Here is a 15,991-nt window from a genome sequence, read left to right as displayed (position 1 = left end):
ACTGCAGTGCACTTTTGGCTCAGTTTGTGCCTTTTGAGCAAGGTAGTATAAAGTAGCTATAAAGAATATCCCTGGAATGTGAGACCTCAATACTCATGTGAGAAAAGACTTCAGTGTCATATTGTTTGATTGCAGTGTGAGGTAAGGACTTACGAACCTGCACCGCGTAGGATATGGCCAAGCCCGCGTAGGCAGGAGGTATCTGCTGGTGCATGAAGACAATGAGGAGAGCGACGGCGGTGATGAGTGAGATGCTGATGAGGTCGAGGCGCACGGCCAGCCAACGCATAGCACAGCTAAAGAGGTAGTTGGAGGCCTGGTTATTGTCCAGCAATTCCTGATACCTACCAAACAGAAGCAAAAACTATTTTTAATACTTGCTCGCCGAGGGCAAATCTCCTTTTGTCAAGACTTTTGGGCCGCTTCCTCCTTTGATTTGGCGGCCCCTTAACAAACATTGGAGAAATACTACCAGCAGAGATAAAAGGATAACTTTAAGGATCTGCGCTGGGGGAAGGTGTGGATAAAAGAAGTAAGAGAGAACCTGCTTGGCAGACATGATTTAATAAGTTCACCTTTGGAGGAAGTCACGCTTTCTTCCATAGGCGTGGATGGTGGAGAGGCCCTGGAGGCTGCTGGTGATGTGGGAGGTGAATGGCGACTGGCTGATGTTCTCCAGTCGTTTCAGCTCACGAATCAAAACCCTGACGAATGAAATGGAAAAAAATATATATCATATCAATATATATTTTTTTCTCTCTCTCTCTCTCTGTGTATATTATATATATATATATATATACACACACAGTATATATACACACACACACTGTACATCTCATTTACTTTGAATCTGGCAGAATTCAGGCTCGTTGTCTCAATGCACACAGAGGACAATTAATTGGGTACATCCACACTAATGCATTGACTGTCAACCATAAAGAAATTGTTCTGAATGACTTGAAAAATGATTAATCATATACTATAATTATCATCCAGCCATGTCAGTGACAGGCAAACACAAGTACATGCTGTTCTATTAGATGGCTGAAAGTCCAATTCACTTGTGTACACACCTGTTGCATTTCATACAACAGATTTCTAGCTTTGAGTTCAACTAAACTGGCCCAGATTTCACATTGACGAAGTAGTATTTGTGAGTAAATTGTCACAAGCTCATCATGTTTGGTACATATCCATGTTGTCACGTTTTGGTTTGCTGGTGTGCACTGAGACTTTTCTCAGTACAGTCAAGTTCTCAACATTCTGCTCTAAGGATATCCAATATAAGCACAGTATCAAACTTTGAGCCTTTAAGTAGAGCCATTTTAGAGGCTGCCAGAAAGATGGTGAGAATCAAATATTCACTATTCAGCAACTCAACCACACAAAATGTGCATCTTCTTGTGATTGGTGTGCTGTTCTTTTATGGGATCCTTAAATGTCAATCTTTTGTTTAAAAAGCAATGCTGGAAAGGCGGCACACAGGTGCGAAGTTAAATGTCCGACATCCACTTCACCTGTTTTGTTGAAAGTAATCATCGCTGTCTGGTAAGAAATTACACAAAATAAAACAAAAAAGAAAGCATAACCGACTTCACATCTCCGTGCTGTGGAAAAATGCCGACTTTTACAGACAACATCTGATTTATCTCATAAAACCTGAGAAAAATCTTATCTTGCCAACACATAAGTGCTAAAAACAACCTTGAGAAAGGAAGCAATTAGCAGCCATGACAACTGACAGCGGAGCTTTTTTTGCCTTAGACCTCTTTCCCTGTCAGAGTGCTGGTTCTTTTCCACTATCCTAAGTAATATTCGTAGTATCATCACGCATAGACGGCTGGGCAATGGACTTCCAGAGGGACACCGGACACCCCAATGCACTGTGAGTGAGGTTTATTGACAAAAGGCGGGAGGTGTCACTTGTCTCCTTTTTGAGGCCCGACTGGAAGGTCTCATACGAAACAATTGCTTTTCTAATAAAAGCTGAGAAAAGAGAGGCAACCAAGATGACACTTTGCCGCTCGGAAGCACTGATTCTGACAAACATGTTTACGCTCTGGGCAGTTTCACTTCAAAATGTAATAATAATAAAAAGCTGCTTTAGAAATGGGTAATTTCGACAGGAGTTTGATGTAACATGGCCGCACATCTCGGGGAGATCGTTTAAAAAATCGGCAAGGGGGGATCATTACTTATTAGCACAATAAGATCCCTCTTGAGTGCACCGTACTTGAAATAAAACTCAGGCTATCGTGTCTTTTTTTTAAATTGAAGGATAACCACGTTTCATTGTTATTCAAAGGACTCTGCAGTGATTAGGAGGTCGGCAGTAAATTGAAATGAATTCAAACTTGCCTTGTTGACAGCCGTCGGCACACACAGACACACGCACACACACACACACACACACACACACACACACACATATACAGTAATGACATTGATAGTTGACTGTGCCTGATGCTTATCTGCTGATGCAAAACAGAGTGCTATAAAAGGTTGTTTCATAAATTTTCAAGGCTGAATGCGTGCTCGTTTGTAGACTCAGACACTATAGGCCTTTTTACAATCATTGAATGGGACATTTTAGGCAATATGCATCTACCATGTTCAGGGGAAATCACCTTGCATTGCCTGAAGAAATACGCAAAATTGATCATAAGTGAGAAATTTGTCCAAATGTCAAGCATGCAGTATGGAAAAGACCAAGAGTGGGCTTACATAGCATTATGCTATGATTCATAAATGGCAAAGTATCGTCATGATTAATCAATATCAATGACTAAGGGTGTTTTCAGAGCAGTGAATCATTTTGAAAGGAACGTTTCTTTGGGTTTAAAACACACACACACACGCACACACGCACACGCACACACACACACACACACACACACACACACACACACACACAACTACATTTACTGGAAAACTAGTCAGTTTGGTTTGCAAGTGAAGGCCTCGGATTATGGTGGCCTTTAAGGGCCAAAACAACTTTGTGAGGTTATATAGTGTACCCGGCTATAATGTTAGCAGCATAATCAACAATAGTTGATTAAATAGTTGATTAAATCATTGCTGTGATTCATGGTTAGCCACTTTCAAACATTAATGACTCCAAAAACTCAATTTTTGTTTTTTTTCTTTGTGCTGATATAAGGGCATTGGATATTCATCCATCCATCCATTTTCTGAGCTGTTTAATCATCACAAGGGTCGGGGGCGTGCTGGAGCCCATCCCAGCTGTCTTCGGGGAGTAGGCGGGGGACATCCTGAACCGGTTGCCAGCCAATCGCAGGGCACACTTAGACAAACAACCGTTCGCGCTCACTCACACCTAGGGACAAGTTTGAGTGTTCAATCAGCCTGCCATGCATGTTTTTGGAATGTGGGAGGAAACCCACGCAGGCCCGGAGAACATGCAAACTCCACAGAGGGAGACCGGAGCTGGAATCGAACCCACCATGAGGTCAACGTGCGAAACACTGGACCGCCTTTGGATATTCAGGGGAGGGGGGAACTATTTATACATGGTTGTATATGTGTGTGTGTGTTTGTGTGTGTATATATATATATATATATATGCAAACATCAGAAAGAAGGAACACGAGAAACTGGAGAAATACCAAGGGCTCAGAGAGGAGCTGGAGAGAGCCTGGAAGGTAAAGGTGACAGTCGTGCCTGTGGTGGTCGGAGCACTCGGGGCAGTGACCCCCAAACTAGATGAGTGGTTGCAACAGATCCCGGGAACAATATCGGACATCTCAGTCCAGAAATGTGCAGTGCTGGGAACAGCAAGGATACTGCGCCGAACCCTCAAGCTTCCTGGCCTCTGGTAGAGGACCCGAGCTGAATGAGGGACGGACACCACCCGAGGGGTGAGACGAGGATTTATATATATATATAAAATTCCTCGTCTCACCCCCCTCTCTCTCTCTCTCTCTCTCTCTCTCTCTCTCTCTCTCTCTCTCTCTCTCTCTCTCTCTCTCTCTCTCTCTCTCTCTATATATATATATATATTTAAAAATATATATATATTAAAAAAAATAAATAAGAGAGAAAGAGAGAGAGAGAGAGGGATACATCCAAAGAAGAGAGGATGACCTTTTGCTACATAATTGATATGGGTTCTATTTTGGGCTGTGGTCATCAGTACATTTCTGCAGGATAAGGAGAGAGAACGTGCACAGAAAAGGGTGGGAGGTTTGAAAAAAAACCCCACACTCTAAAGTGTTCCTAGCTGTGAGTGTGAGTGCGAATGGTTGTTCGTCTAAGCGTGTCCTGTTATCTATCGGCTGACAACTGGTTCGGAGTTTACCTCGTCTACTGCCCTCAGACAGCTGGGATAGGCTGCAGCACCCTCCGCGACCCTTGTGAGGATAAGTGGATTGGAAAATGGATGGATGGATGGACTTTGGAACAGATACATTTTGTTTTCTGAATTGCCTTTGACTGAACTGACCGCAACAACAGAATCCGTTTTATCACATTAAAAACCCTTGAATCTTTCGAAAGACATCGGTTCGCTCTTGATCAAACTCGACTGCACAGTGTGTGCACAGCTGCAGAAAAGGAGAAGCGCCTGTCCCGCCTTAAATCATTTACAACTGAGAGGAAGCTGTGAAAAAGGAAACCAGTTACTGATGGCAGTTGGCACGCTCACAAAGATAACAATGCACTTACTGCACATTTACTCCCTCCGAGAGAACTCGTGCATGGAAGCTCTCTGCATTATCTCATCCATAATCATGAGATAATACTCTCGCCAATTTTACAAGCCTTTAACGGTGTCAAACTAAAAACATCGGCGCAAGAGAAATGAGAATGAGAGTCTGACTGACCTGGAGACACGGTTGACCAGGCAAAGGAACGGTCCCAGGGGCAGGATGGAGATGAGGAACCAGGGAAAGACGATACCAACCATTGCCAAGCAAAAGAGCACCAGAGTGAGGTTCTGGAGCAGCATTTCAGCTTGCATGGTCAGACGCACATCCACTTTGAGGAGAAAACAAATGGCATAAGACAAACAGCAGAAGTTACAAAGTCGAGCGCCTTGAAGCTCATAAAATTAGGAACAATTTGGCGTGGGGGGAAAAAGCCTAAATTGAACAGATTTGGTCCTCAAGTTGTTCGTGACAGCAGCATATCACACAAGATACAATCATCACTCAACGTATGATGACTGACATGTTGTGGGTTCAGGTTCTTTTTTTTTTTCTTCTTAATTGTTGTAGGACAGTTACTTAACTACATGTCACTGTAAATGTGAACATTGTCAATTATTTGAATATAACGTACTGCTTGTTAGAACAAATTGTAATCCATTGCAGGTGACATAAAGAGGGAAAAGAAGGAGTCCATCGCTTCATCAAACCAAACTTCAGTCATCAAAAACTGCCAGAAGCCTCAACTGATGCCTCCCTAAAAAGGTTTATAATTGCCTATAGATGTGATAAGATGGTGTCAAAACATGACTTTATTAAAACGGGCACAGGCCTGCCAAAACAAAGCTCCTTTCATCATTTCAGCATGGGCACTTTGCACCAAATACAGTACCGCAAGATGGAACCAAAGTATGGCTTATATTTTAAACACGGCTCTGCAAAAAAGACAAATAGTTGAGTTAAAAAAAAAACTACATCTGTGACAAGCCATTTGCAAAAATGTGAATTGCAAATATGTGGATGACTATTTGCTCTTCCCATTAAGGGCAGGCCAAGATATATAGTTAACATGTATCGGACATGATAAGACATATCTAAACTCACCCTCATCCATGTCCCTGGAGAATCTGGTCAAGATACGGCCGAGAGGTGTCGTGTCAAAAAATCGCATGGGGCTACGGAGGAGTCGGTGGAACAGCTTGTCGTGGAGCACGGAGGCCGCCTTCACTGTGCACTGTCAACATTAACACGGGCGTTAGGAAACCATGAGAGGCGATACGTGGAAGCACACAGCTTAAAGAAACATATGGACCTGGACGCGGCTTGGGTTAACACAATTGTCACATTTAACACACACAGCATGGCTACATAAAGATTTATGCTTCTAATGGTCGCAGTTGTGTGTGTGTGTGTGTGTGTTGTGTGTGTGTGTGTGCGTGTTACTCTGCCGTCAAATCCTCATCTGTAATGACTTACTCTGACGCTGAAATAAAGGCTGTGACTTTTAAATCAGAAGACATTTCACCGTTTGAGCAGAAATTACATGGAGCAGTGGAGAACACATTAATTCTATTCATAGGGTACTCAAAACTAGCAAGGTTGTCATCGCAGCTCGGGGTGGGGAAGGAAAAAAATAAATAAAACACGTGAACACGCTGATAAATGAGAAATTTCAAATGCCGTACATTAACACAGTGACTTAACCTCTTGTAACGCGGCGCCAGTACAGGTTAGCTGGTAAAATAGGAAGCATAAACGAAGGTGCACCCACTGCATATCTGTGACAGCCATTCTAAAGCTGTGAAAAATGACTGAGAATCAGAATAAGATTGTTGCGTTATATTGGAAGGTGACTATTTTTCAATGGTTCAGTTGAGGAGCTGTTGTCCTTCTCCCCTACTCACTTAAAGTTAATGTTTGTTTCGTGTTATTTCTTCATCTTGAATGGCGTTTTCACTTACGGTATTTTTACATTGTACTGTATTTAACAACCATTTAGCAACCACACACGATGAGCAATTTTTGGAGTTCCTAAACGTTTCCAGTTGCAAACGGGATCACGGAACCAATTAAGTTTGTAACCATGGATACCATTGTTTACATAGATTTATTATTTTTAGCTTCCCCGTTCCTAGTATGAATTTGTCAGTGTTATTAATTTGTCTTCATTGATTGCCTGTTGAAGTCGTGCTGTTGTCTGATATCAACCGAGTCACTCGGGCTCCAATGGGAACACCCAGTTTGGTTTCTTGCCCTTTTAAAGGGCTAAGGCTTGTAGGCTGTGGTTCGGGATCAGAGTGTGAAGCCTGTGAGGTAAGCACCAGGTGGCTCTTACCTTTATAAACACCAGGCCTCGTATAGTCTTGAGGAACAAAGCAGCGCCCATGGAGATGACGTAAATGGTGGAATAGAATTGAACCTGAGGGTTCAACCTCATGCTCTCCTTCGCCATTGTCTCATTCGCTGGGATTAATGAAGCGTTCTGGGGGGAGGCATATGGAGAAAGAAATTAATATGGTTGAATAAATTACAAAAGGAAAAAAACAACATTTTTTTGGGTCCCATGTTGTGAAAATCCCCCCTAATTACTGGAGAAAAACACACTGGGGAAAAAACATACAAAAAAGAAAAAAGAACATCACAATCACTCATTGCTGCATTGCTTTCATTGTGGGCGCATTTCTCAAAAGCCGCCATCTGCTTCTCAGCACATCTGCTTATTTGCCGCTTGCGCTTGTTTTTAATTATGTTTACTGTTGTGGAGTTATTTTATTTTATTTTCCGAAATCACCCACCTTCAGAATAATAGGGCTCAGAGGGCTATATCGGTTTACTGACCCAACAGTGATGTTTTTATTTTGCTTGCAAAACGGATATTGTTTGTTGAAGGACTAAAGGACACCTTTTTCACCAGCAAAAATGATAAATATCCTGTTATTCACCAATGTTAAACACACATTTGTGACTTCAAGAATGAATTCCGACTTCCTATAATCAGACTGCTGCAACAAATCTCAGTTTAAGGCCTCTCCAACTGGTTCAGAAGGCGGTTGCTTGAGGGGTGACGAGAACAAGGGAGAGCCTAACTGGTTCTGCGGCGAGTTTTCATGAGTGGTTGAGCGTCTGCTCCTAGTTTTGCTACAATTTCCAATTTGAATAGCAGGTGATTGTCATTGCACTCCAGTTTCTGATGAAACAGGTAATCGAAAAATGCGTGGTCATAACACACAAACTTTCACATCAAAAATTCCGGAACATCCAGCTTGCTTCTGACAGGCCATACCATGTATTACCATATCATTATATACATAATATGCAGTAGTGCCTTTAGATACTAGTTTTTATTAGTTCTGTGACCATGCTCGTAACATTGTGTTTAACCATTTAAATCAATGTAAATGACAGTCCAAATGATGAAAAACATTTTGTAATGTATTTTTAATGAGAAAAATTGTACTCACTACAAATAAGGTTGTCACTTTCATCTGCAATGCATATTGTGCTTCTCATTCTGGTATGTGTGTGTGTGTGTGTGTGTTGAGAAAACAGAGGTCTGTGAAGGGTTTTTCACAAAGAATGCTTGTCGACACCGGCGTGAAATTCGTTCGCTTTGCGAGAATGAAACTGGTCCATTTACATGCCCTATTCTTTTCTTTGATCCACTCAAACCACTGTTGGCCTGAATGTGAATAGTGTATCGCCATACAGTGGCGAAGCATTTTGCCGAATAACTTAATAACAATGTCAAAGAGCAGTTAACGGGACAATTAACTTTGCAGTACAATGGCTGACTGGCGATTCCGCATTATTTAAGTGACGTCACTCGCCGGAGATTGCCGAACCACAGCATTTTTTTTAACGCGTTGCTATGGGTTTCATTATGGGTTGTTAAAAAAAATGAACGTAAGTCCATCGATCCATTCATTTTCTGATCCGCTTTATCCTCCATAGGGTGGCGGGGCGTGCTGGAGCCTATCCCAGCTGTCTTCGGGCAGTAGGCGGTGCACACCCTGAACCGGTTGCCAGCCAATCGCAGGGCACGGAGACGAATCATTCGCGCTCACACTCACACCTAGGGACAGTTTTGAGCGTCCAATCAGCCTGCCATGCATGTTTTTGGAATGTGGGAGGAAACCGGAATACCCGGAGAAAACCCACGCAGGCACGGGGAGAACATGCAAACTCTATAAAGGGAGACCAGAGCTGGAATCGAACCCGGTACCTCTGCACTGGGAGGTCGGCATGCTAACCACTTGACACCGGGCTGCCCCACTAACGAAAGTATGTTAAAAATAGTTTTTGCTGTTAGAATTACCCAAAAGATGGTTGACAAAATTTACTGTGCACTTAACCTTTAATTTCTTGCTCCTTTCCTCTCTTTGTATTGTAAATTAGTCACGGTAGTGAAACTTGACAGTTGTGCCATGTTAAGTGTGGTGCAATTAAAAAAAATGAATACAAGATCAAAGATTGAGACTCACCCCACTGCCCTGCCTAATCCAGTGACTCAGCCACCAGTTGCTGAAAGCGACGCTGCCCGTGGTGCTCAGGAAGAAGAGGACGTTGAGAATGAAAATCACCGGACCTCCTGCTGCTCTGATGTAGGCGGCGTACACGGCCCAAGCGACAGCGCCAGCACCCTTCTCTTCAGCTTTCATCAGTTGTTCTGAAATTTGTTTTCATTTTTTAAAACTGGTACCTGCCATATCACAGACAAGATTGTGAGCTTTCAAGTGTACAATTCTTTCACCTTTTTTGCTCGGTGGCTTTTGGTAGACGTTGGTTATTTCCTCAACATGGCAAACCTTTACGGCAGTTGCGTTGTGGTGTTTGTTTTTGAAATTCTCTCTCACCAGAGCCTATGTAAATAAGAACAGAGGAAGAAATAAGGCGAGTGACAACTGTACATGGCAGCTGAAACAAAAACACCCTTCGGCTGGTTTAATCAGTGACAGGATCTTACGAAGGCCTCCTGTAAATCGATGGAGCCGTAAATAAGGAAAGGCATGGTTTGTATAAACATTTCCAAGCTACTGGGTCTTTCTTTCTTGGGATGTGAATTATTCAGCTTGTAGTGTAATTTTGGAACAGGAGTGAATGTGCCTTTTTGAAAATAATCTCTTTTTGATGCCCCTGGCCTTACCTCCTGTTGCATACTGCTGAACAGAGCAGCATAGTCACGCTCTTTAGCCATTAGCTGAGCGTGAGTGCCGTGCTCGGCTATCTGCCCGTCTTTCATGAGGATAACGTCATCGCATTCTGGCAGGTACTGAAAAAAGGCAAAATGCAAATGTAGCATTGATTTGGATGATTAAAGTCATCCCTAAGGTACAACTGTAACAAAGTACCATATGCCACCACTCTGTCAGTTAATTAAATTTGGTTTGGAAGCATTCCAATGGAGGTTGCCTCTTGCTCACCTGCAGCTGGTGGGTAACAAAGAGCACCGTCTTTCCTTTAGCCACTGCCTGTATTGCCTTTTTGAAGATGTGAGAGCCCACGCACGCGTCTACTGCGCTGAGAGGGTCATCTAGGAGGAGTATAGGACGCTCGCTGTAAAGCGCCCGGGCCAGGCTCACTCTCTGACGCTGGCCCCCGCTCAGGTTTGCTCCTCTCTCTCCAATCTGCAAAGAAGGAAAATGCAGTTAAGACTCAATTTCAAACAGGAACTACTACTTCTGAGTTTGGGAGCATTTAAATTTGCAAAAAAAAAAATATAATAATAATAACACTCTAATACCTCTGTCATGTCTCCATAAGGCAGCTCTGCGAGATCTGGGAGAAGACAGCAGGCCTCCAAAACAGTATTATATCTAAAGATGAATCAACAGTGTTCAATTTGTGATGACTTTGACTGCTACTCGTACTTACATCACCATAACTTACTTGTTTTGCTCAAACTCCTTCCCAAAAAGGATGTTTTCTTTCAAGGAGTCATTGAGGATCCAAGCTTGCTGGGGCACAAAAGCAAAGCCTCCGCTGGCTGCGACGTTGCCTTCTAAAAGGGTCATCTGTGATGCATGCAGCAGGTCATTACGTTAAAAGATTGAAGGACCACTTTAATTGATACAACTCCAGCATTCAGCTCTTACTTGTCCCAGTAGGGCTGTGAGAAGAGAACTCTTCCCACTTCCAACACCACCGCAGATCCCAACCAGTGAACCCTAGACAGCCAACAAAGAATAACATTGGCGACTAAAACCTTTGATATCACAGCTCTCAAACTCAAGGCCATGGGCCAAATCCAGCTCTCCATGTCATTTTATGTGGCCCAAAAATACTCAATTATTCTAAAAATGACAATCGTCTAATGTAGAGGTGATTATGTACCGCATTTTCCGCACGATAAGACACTTCGCAGTATAAGGCGCTCCTTCAATGAATGGCACATTTTAAAACTGTTTTCATTTATAGGACATTAGTGGCTGCGGTTGCATTATGCATCCACTAGATGGAGCTACACTAAAGAGAATACAATATATAAGGGACTACAGCTTTGTTTATATGTAGCATTCACAACAGTTACTGCTGTAACAAAGCGCTGAACAGAACATTTAAAATATTACTTCCAAGAAATCAGAATATTGATCCATATATAAGGCACATCGGATTATAAAGCGCACTGTCAGATTTTGAGAAAATTGAATGCTTTAAGTGCACCTTATAGTGTGGAAAATACGGCCATACGATATGGTGATTATTAGGGTTTCCACATAAACTTATTAGGTAAGGGACAAGAAGTGCAACTGCCACACGCCTGGTCTATACACAGTGTAGCTCAACTTCTGGCTAGTGGACACACTCAGGCTGGGCATTTAATTGAAATGTAATTGTGACTTAGATTTTGATGCCTCACATTCATCAAAACATTATAAATGAAGATAAGCCTACTTCCCTCAGACAGCTGGGATAGGCTCCAGCACCCTTGTGAGGATAAGCGGATGGGAAAAAATGGATACATACAAAGTTCTGAAGTCAATGAATACTTGTTTTTAGTAATTGTGGATTAACTATCAAAATACATATATATATATATATATATATATATATATATATATATATATATATATATATATATATATAAATCACCCAGCCCTAGTAGAAACACAATATTTCAGCAGCCGCTCTCGGGCCCTTGGGATAGACTAGAGCCAAAGTAATAACAAAAGTCATTTTTAATGTTTTAACAGTACACACTTATTTCCAATGTTCAAAATGTTGCTCTTTTCTAATAAGACCGACTATTGATGTTGCGCTTTCCTCAAAAGAAAAGAATTGAAGAACAGTTTTCCCTTCCTGTACAAAATGTGAAAAAAAAAGATGAATTGAAAGTTTTTAAAGTGACTTTCAGCAGGCCGTTACACGCCTAGGGATAGAGTGCTTTCAACGTTAGAACTGGCCCATGGTTAAAACAGGTTCGCGACTAAATTAAGACATCTCTTGGGATGTGGTTCTCATACCCTCTTAACACGTAGGTCAATACGGTGCAGCGTCTTGTGCAGTGGCGGTCGGATGCTTTTTGTGGAGGAGATTGTACTCTGCGGACTCTCCTGCTCCATGTTGGTGAGGAGACTCTGGGCGTTGGGGTTCTCCTTGTGGTCTTTGCTGTCCTCGGTGGAGATATACAGGCTAAGCCTCTCCCGGCGCAGCAAGCGTTTCATTCCCCCACACTGCTTCTTGGTGGGCGGGTTAGGCTTGGTGGCTGGGGTTCGAGCCTTCTCCCAGGCCAGTGTGGCGTCTTGGAATTCCACCGCATTGCGAGGGTCTTGCAATTTGATCAACACGGCTTGTCGGGAGTCCATCGTGAAAAGCCTCTGTGGAGACGGCAGAGTTTAGATGACTAAATATCCATGTGTAGGGAAATTTCCTTCATGAATCACCTGGCTAATAAAGACAATTAAAAATGATTCTGAGTAGGTTGAGGAAGAATCACCAGGGGATTGATTTACTAAGATCCAAAATTGCGGGAGTTAAATTGCGCGTTTACTCTAACAGGCTCTGAATTTTTCTTTCAAGCAAGTGCCATCTAAAAAAAATGCTTCACAGGTTTTAATCTATAATGTATTTTAAATATTTTTGTTCGTCACTCTAACATTATACAGTTTGCAATTTAACACTGCTAAAATATAGGGAAAAACCATCTTCAGTAATGATTCAATCAAAATGCATTAAAAATGTAAACTAAAGAGTAAACACTTCTACATGCTTGATTGACAATGTTTTACACTTAAATGTGAATTTAATACAACTGAATTGTTCTTCACAAACATGATACATTATCCAGTTTGAATAATTAGAGATTATTTTCTGTACCACTAAAGACAGCGTTGCGTACCACGAGTGTTACTGTGCTCATCACTTTAAAAGATGCCCACATAAGATCATCGTCAATCAGCTGAATCGAGAATGTATGTTTGACCAGATAGGTACCCAGGCTTTCAATCATTTTAGGGATGTTTACTCACGTTGTCTCATAAGGTTATCATGTTGTGGTTAGCAATGCAGTTCACCAGTTACTAATGAAAGTATACAACCTTCTACTGTGATTCCTTGTTAATTACATCCATCCATTTTCTAAAGTGTTTGCCCTCATTAAAGTGGCCAGTGAGCTGGAGCCTATCATTTGAGGTGAGAAGTAGTGATGGCCAAATGATGCCCCAAGAAGCAATGAAGCTTTGCAGCCAATTGTGGTTTGCACGTGTAGCAAAGCTTCATGGTGCATTATACTCTATGGCGCCATCAAGTGGTCCAGAAGCCCAACAGGTCAACAGTAGTGACGGGACAAAATGGGTCGAGGCTGGAAAAAAGATTGCACGAGTTGCACTGTTGCGCACAGGTGTAACAAGTCCAGGAGCCCGAAATCCACAAAATGTGAGATAACAGGCGATCACCATTGCGTTTTGCAACCTATTTATAGCGTAGTCTGTACTGTGTTTGCAATGCGTTGGACCACTCACAAAGCGTTCACGCGATTCAGCCGGCCGGCGGGGCTTCACACGTCATCATTTCCGGGTTTTGCCGAAATGAAGCGAGCCTCGATACAAGCTTCGTGGAAACGCCCCTCCCATTACTCGACACAAGCTTTGGAGCCTCGACCCATTTCGTCCCATCACTAGTGAGAAGTACACTCAGGACTGGTTGCCAGCCAGCCAGAGGCAACAGGTCGATAAAAAGTCAACCCTTCAAATTCACATTCACACCCATGGACAATTAAACCGAACTTGCAGAATTTGGGAATGTGGGAGGAAGCACAGTGAGAAAGATGCTACAAGGCAAGAGGAGATTCAAACCCTGAACCTCAACACTGCGAGGCCAATGTGCTAAACACTATCTCGGATTGAAGAATCACATTTCAGCATCCGCAGTCACCCAACTTACTTTCCTCTCTATTTTCAACGGAACAGGCACACTGTGACTTCATCACGCAACTGCACAAACAGAATACACTTTTGGGGCTTTTGCTTACTTAGCTCTTGCTGGCTGTGTGAAAATATGTGCCACTGACATGTGACTTTTACTAAATATTTGTAACACAGGTGGGGGTGTGGATTTGTCTGAAGTGCTACCAGCATCAACAGGGGATATCATGGAGGATGGAGTAAACACAAAGTGGGCACCACTGCTGAGTTAATTCACCTGGAATCTCTTCACGGCCACAGCGCCCTCTGAGAGGGACCTGACAGCCAGGGGTGTGACCTTCAGGGCGAAGGTCATGGAGTTGAAAACGGCAACCACAGTGAATGCCTATGCATGGAAAAATCAGAGTTATTCTATTGATCTTCTGCTGTGGGTCCCGACTAGTGACGGTATGAGAATCATTAATATGCAGTTGAAAAGGAAGCGGAAAGGTCTTTTTGTGCAAATACCTCTGCTGCAGTAAGATCATAGCCCAGGGCCATGTGCAGGGTGAACGTGCACACGCTGGCTATCACCACAACGATAGGCGCCACGCCCACTGTGAGGCTCTGGATGAGACCAGCTCGTTCCAGTATTCCCCTCTCTTCTAACCTCACCTCTATTGACGAGACAGAAAGGGAACATTAAGGCTTTCAATCCATGCATCCGTTTTCTATACTTTTCATCCTATTGAGGGTCGTGGGGAGCTGGAGCCTGTCTCAGCTGGCTTCAAGCTCAAGGCTGGTGACACAGGCTGTATAGAAACACTCATGAATAACTGAAAACTGAAAAGTTTCCAGCACTGAAGTCAGGTGAGTACACGGACACTGACAGTGTCTTCACTGTCAGTGAGCAAGGCAACTTCAAATTGAAAGGCTACATCGTTCATAGTTGTCTTAATAACATTCAGCAATATCCCAAAATCAATTATAGCACCCATTTCACCCTGCCTTATTTTATTTATTTATTTATTTTTGAGGCGGCCTTCTCATGCAACTGAGCTTTACTTTCGGATGTAAATTGAAGATTGAATTGGATGATAAAGGTAACTGCGGTAAAATGGAACAAGCGGCCATATGTTACCATTCTGTCGCTTAATTCAATTTGGTTCGGAATCATTCCTGCGCAGGTTGCCTCTTCCGCACCTGCAGCTGGTGGGTCACAGAGCACGGTCTCAGTGCTCAGCCGCATAATACACTCCTGTTGTCAATGGTGATGAGTACAGGTTCCCTTACCAGGATGACTGGGGGCGCATGTGATCACTCACAAAGACAGCATCGATTTTATATTCCATTGTCAAGTCAAGTCAACAGTATTTATAGAGCACTTTCAAACAGCCATCGCTGCATACAAAGTGCTGTACATGGAGCAATTTAACATGCACAATAAACAGTAAGACAAATCGGTAATAAAGGCGGTAGAAAGCACCAAACAGTAAAACCAAGAACAAATCTAAGTCATGCTGAGTCGAATGCCAAAGAATACAAGTGAGTTTTGAGGAGGGTTTTGAAGATGGGCAGCGAGGAGGCTTGGCGAATGTTCAGTGGGGGAGACCAGCAACAGAAAAGTCTCAATCCCCTCTGAGCCTCAGTTTAGTTCTTGGTACTTCTAATAAGGTCTGGTCCACAGACCTGAGGCGCCGGGCAGGTGTGTAGGGGCGGATGAGCTCAGAGAGGTAAGGTGGCGCGAGATTATTCAGAGATTTGAAAACAAATAAGAGGATCTTGAAAATAACTCTAAAATGAATGGGGAGCCAGTGAAGGGATGCCAGAGTAGGAGTTATGTGCTCCCTCTTACGAGTACCAGTCAGGAGGCGAGCAGCGGCATTCTGGACCAGCTGAAGGCGCTTAATGGAGGACTGGCTGACTCCAAAGTAAAGGGCATTGCAGTAATCGAGCCGGGATGTGACAAAGGCATGAATTACTGTCTCA

The 15,991-nt window shown here is 42.9% G+C and overlaps 1 protein-coding gene across 1 annotated transcript in view; it reads right to left on the bottom strand.

Moving 5' to 3' along the window:
• LOC147208326 (ATP-binding cassette sub-family C member 5) overlaps window positions 1-15,991 on the bottom strand; it is a 46,997-nt gene that overhangs the window by 13,041 nt on the left and 17,965 nt on the right. The window contains exons 8-22 of the mRNA XM_086133092.1: window positions 14,531-14,679; window positions 14,301-14,408; window positions 12,125-12,478; window positions 10,757-10,828; window positions 10,551-10,675; window positions 10,405-10,477; window positions 10,085-10,288; window positions 9,808-9,933; window positions 9,415-9,523; window positions 9,146-9,330; window positions 7,000-7,146; window positions 5,769-5,898; window positions 4,842-4,995; window positions 576-704; window positions 158-344 (exon numbers count right to left, since the gene is read on the bottom strand). Coding sequence (XP_085989218.1) covers window positions 158-344; window positions 576-704; window positions 4,842-4,995; window positions 5,769-5,898; window positions 7,000-7,146; window positions 9,146-9,330; window positions 9,415-9,523; window positions 9,808-9,933; window positions 10,085-10,288; window positions 10,405-10,477; window positions 10,551-10,675; window positions 10,757-10,828; window positions 12,125-12,478; window positions 14,301-14,408; window positions 14,531-14,679 — 2,252 coding nt within the window. The remainder of the gene's footprint in view (window positions 1-157; window positions 345-575; window positions 705-4,841; window positions 4,996-5,768; window positions 5,899-6,999; window positions 7,147-9,145; window positions 9,331-9,414; window positions 9,524-9,807; window positions 9,934-10,084; window positions 10,289-10,404; window positions 10,478-10,550; window positions 10,676-10,756; window positions 10,829-12,124; window positions 12,479-14,300; window positions 14,409-14,530; window positions 14,680-15,991) is intronic.

This window comes from Hippocampus guttulatus, chromosome 2 (assembly GCF_054856545.1).
Source record: "Hippocampus guttulatus isolate MCC_2025c chromosome 2, RoL_Hgut_1.0, whole genome shotgun sequence".
Classification (NCBI taxonomy): Eukaryota; Metazoa; Chordata; class Actinopteri; order Syngnathiformes; family Syngnathidae; genus Hippocampus; species Hippocampus guttulatus.
This window is presented reverse-complemented; position numbering and strand designations above follow the sequence as displayed.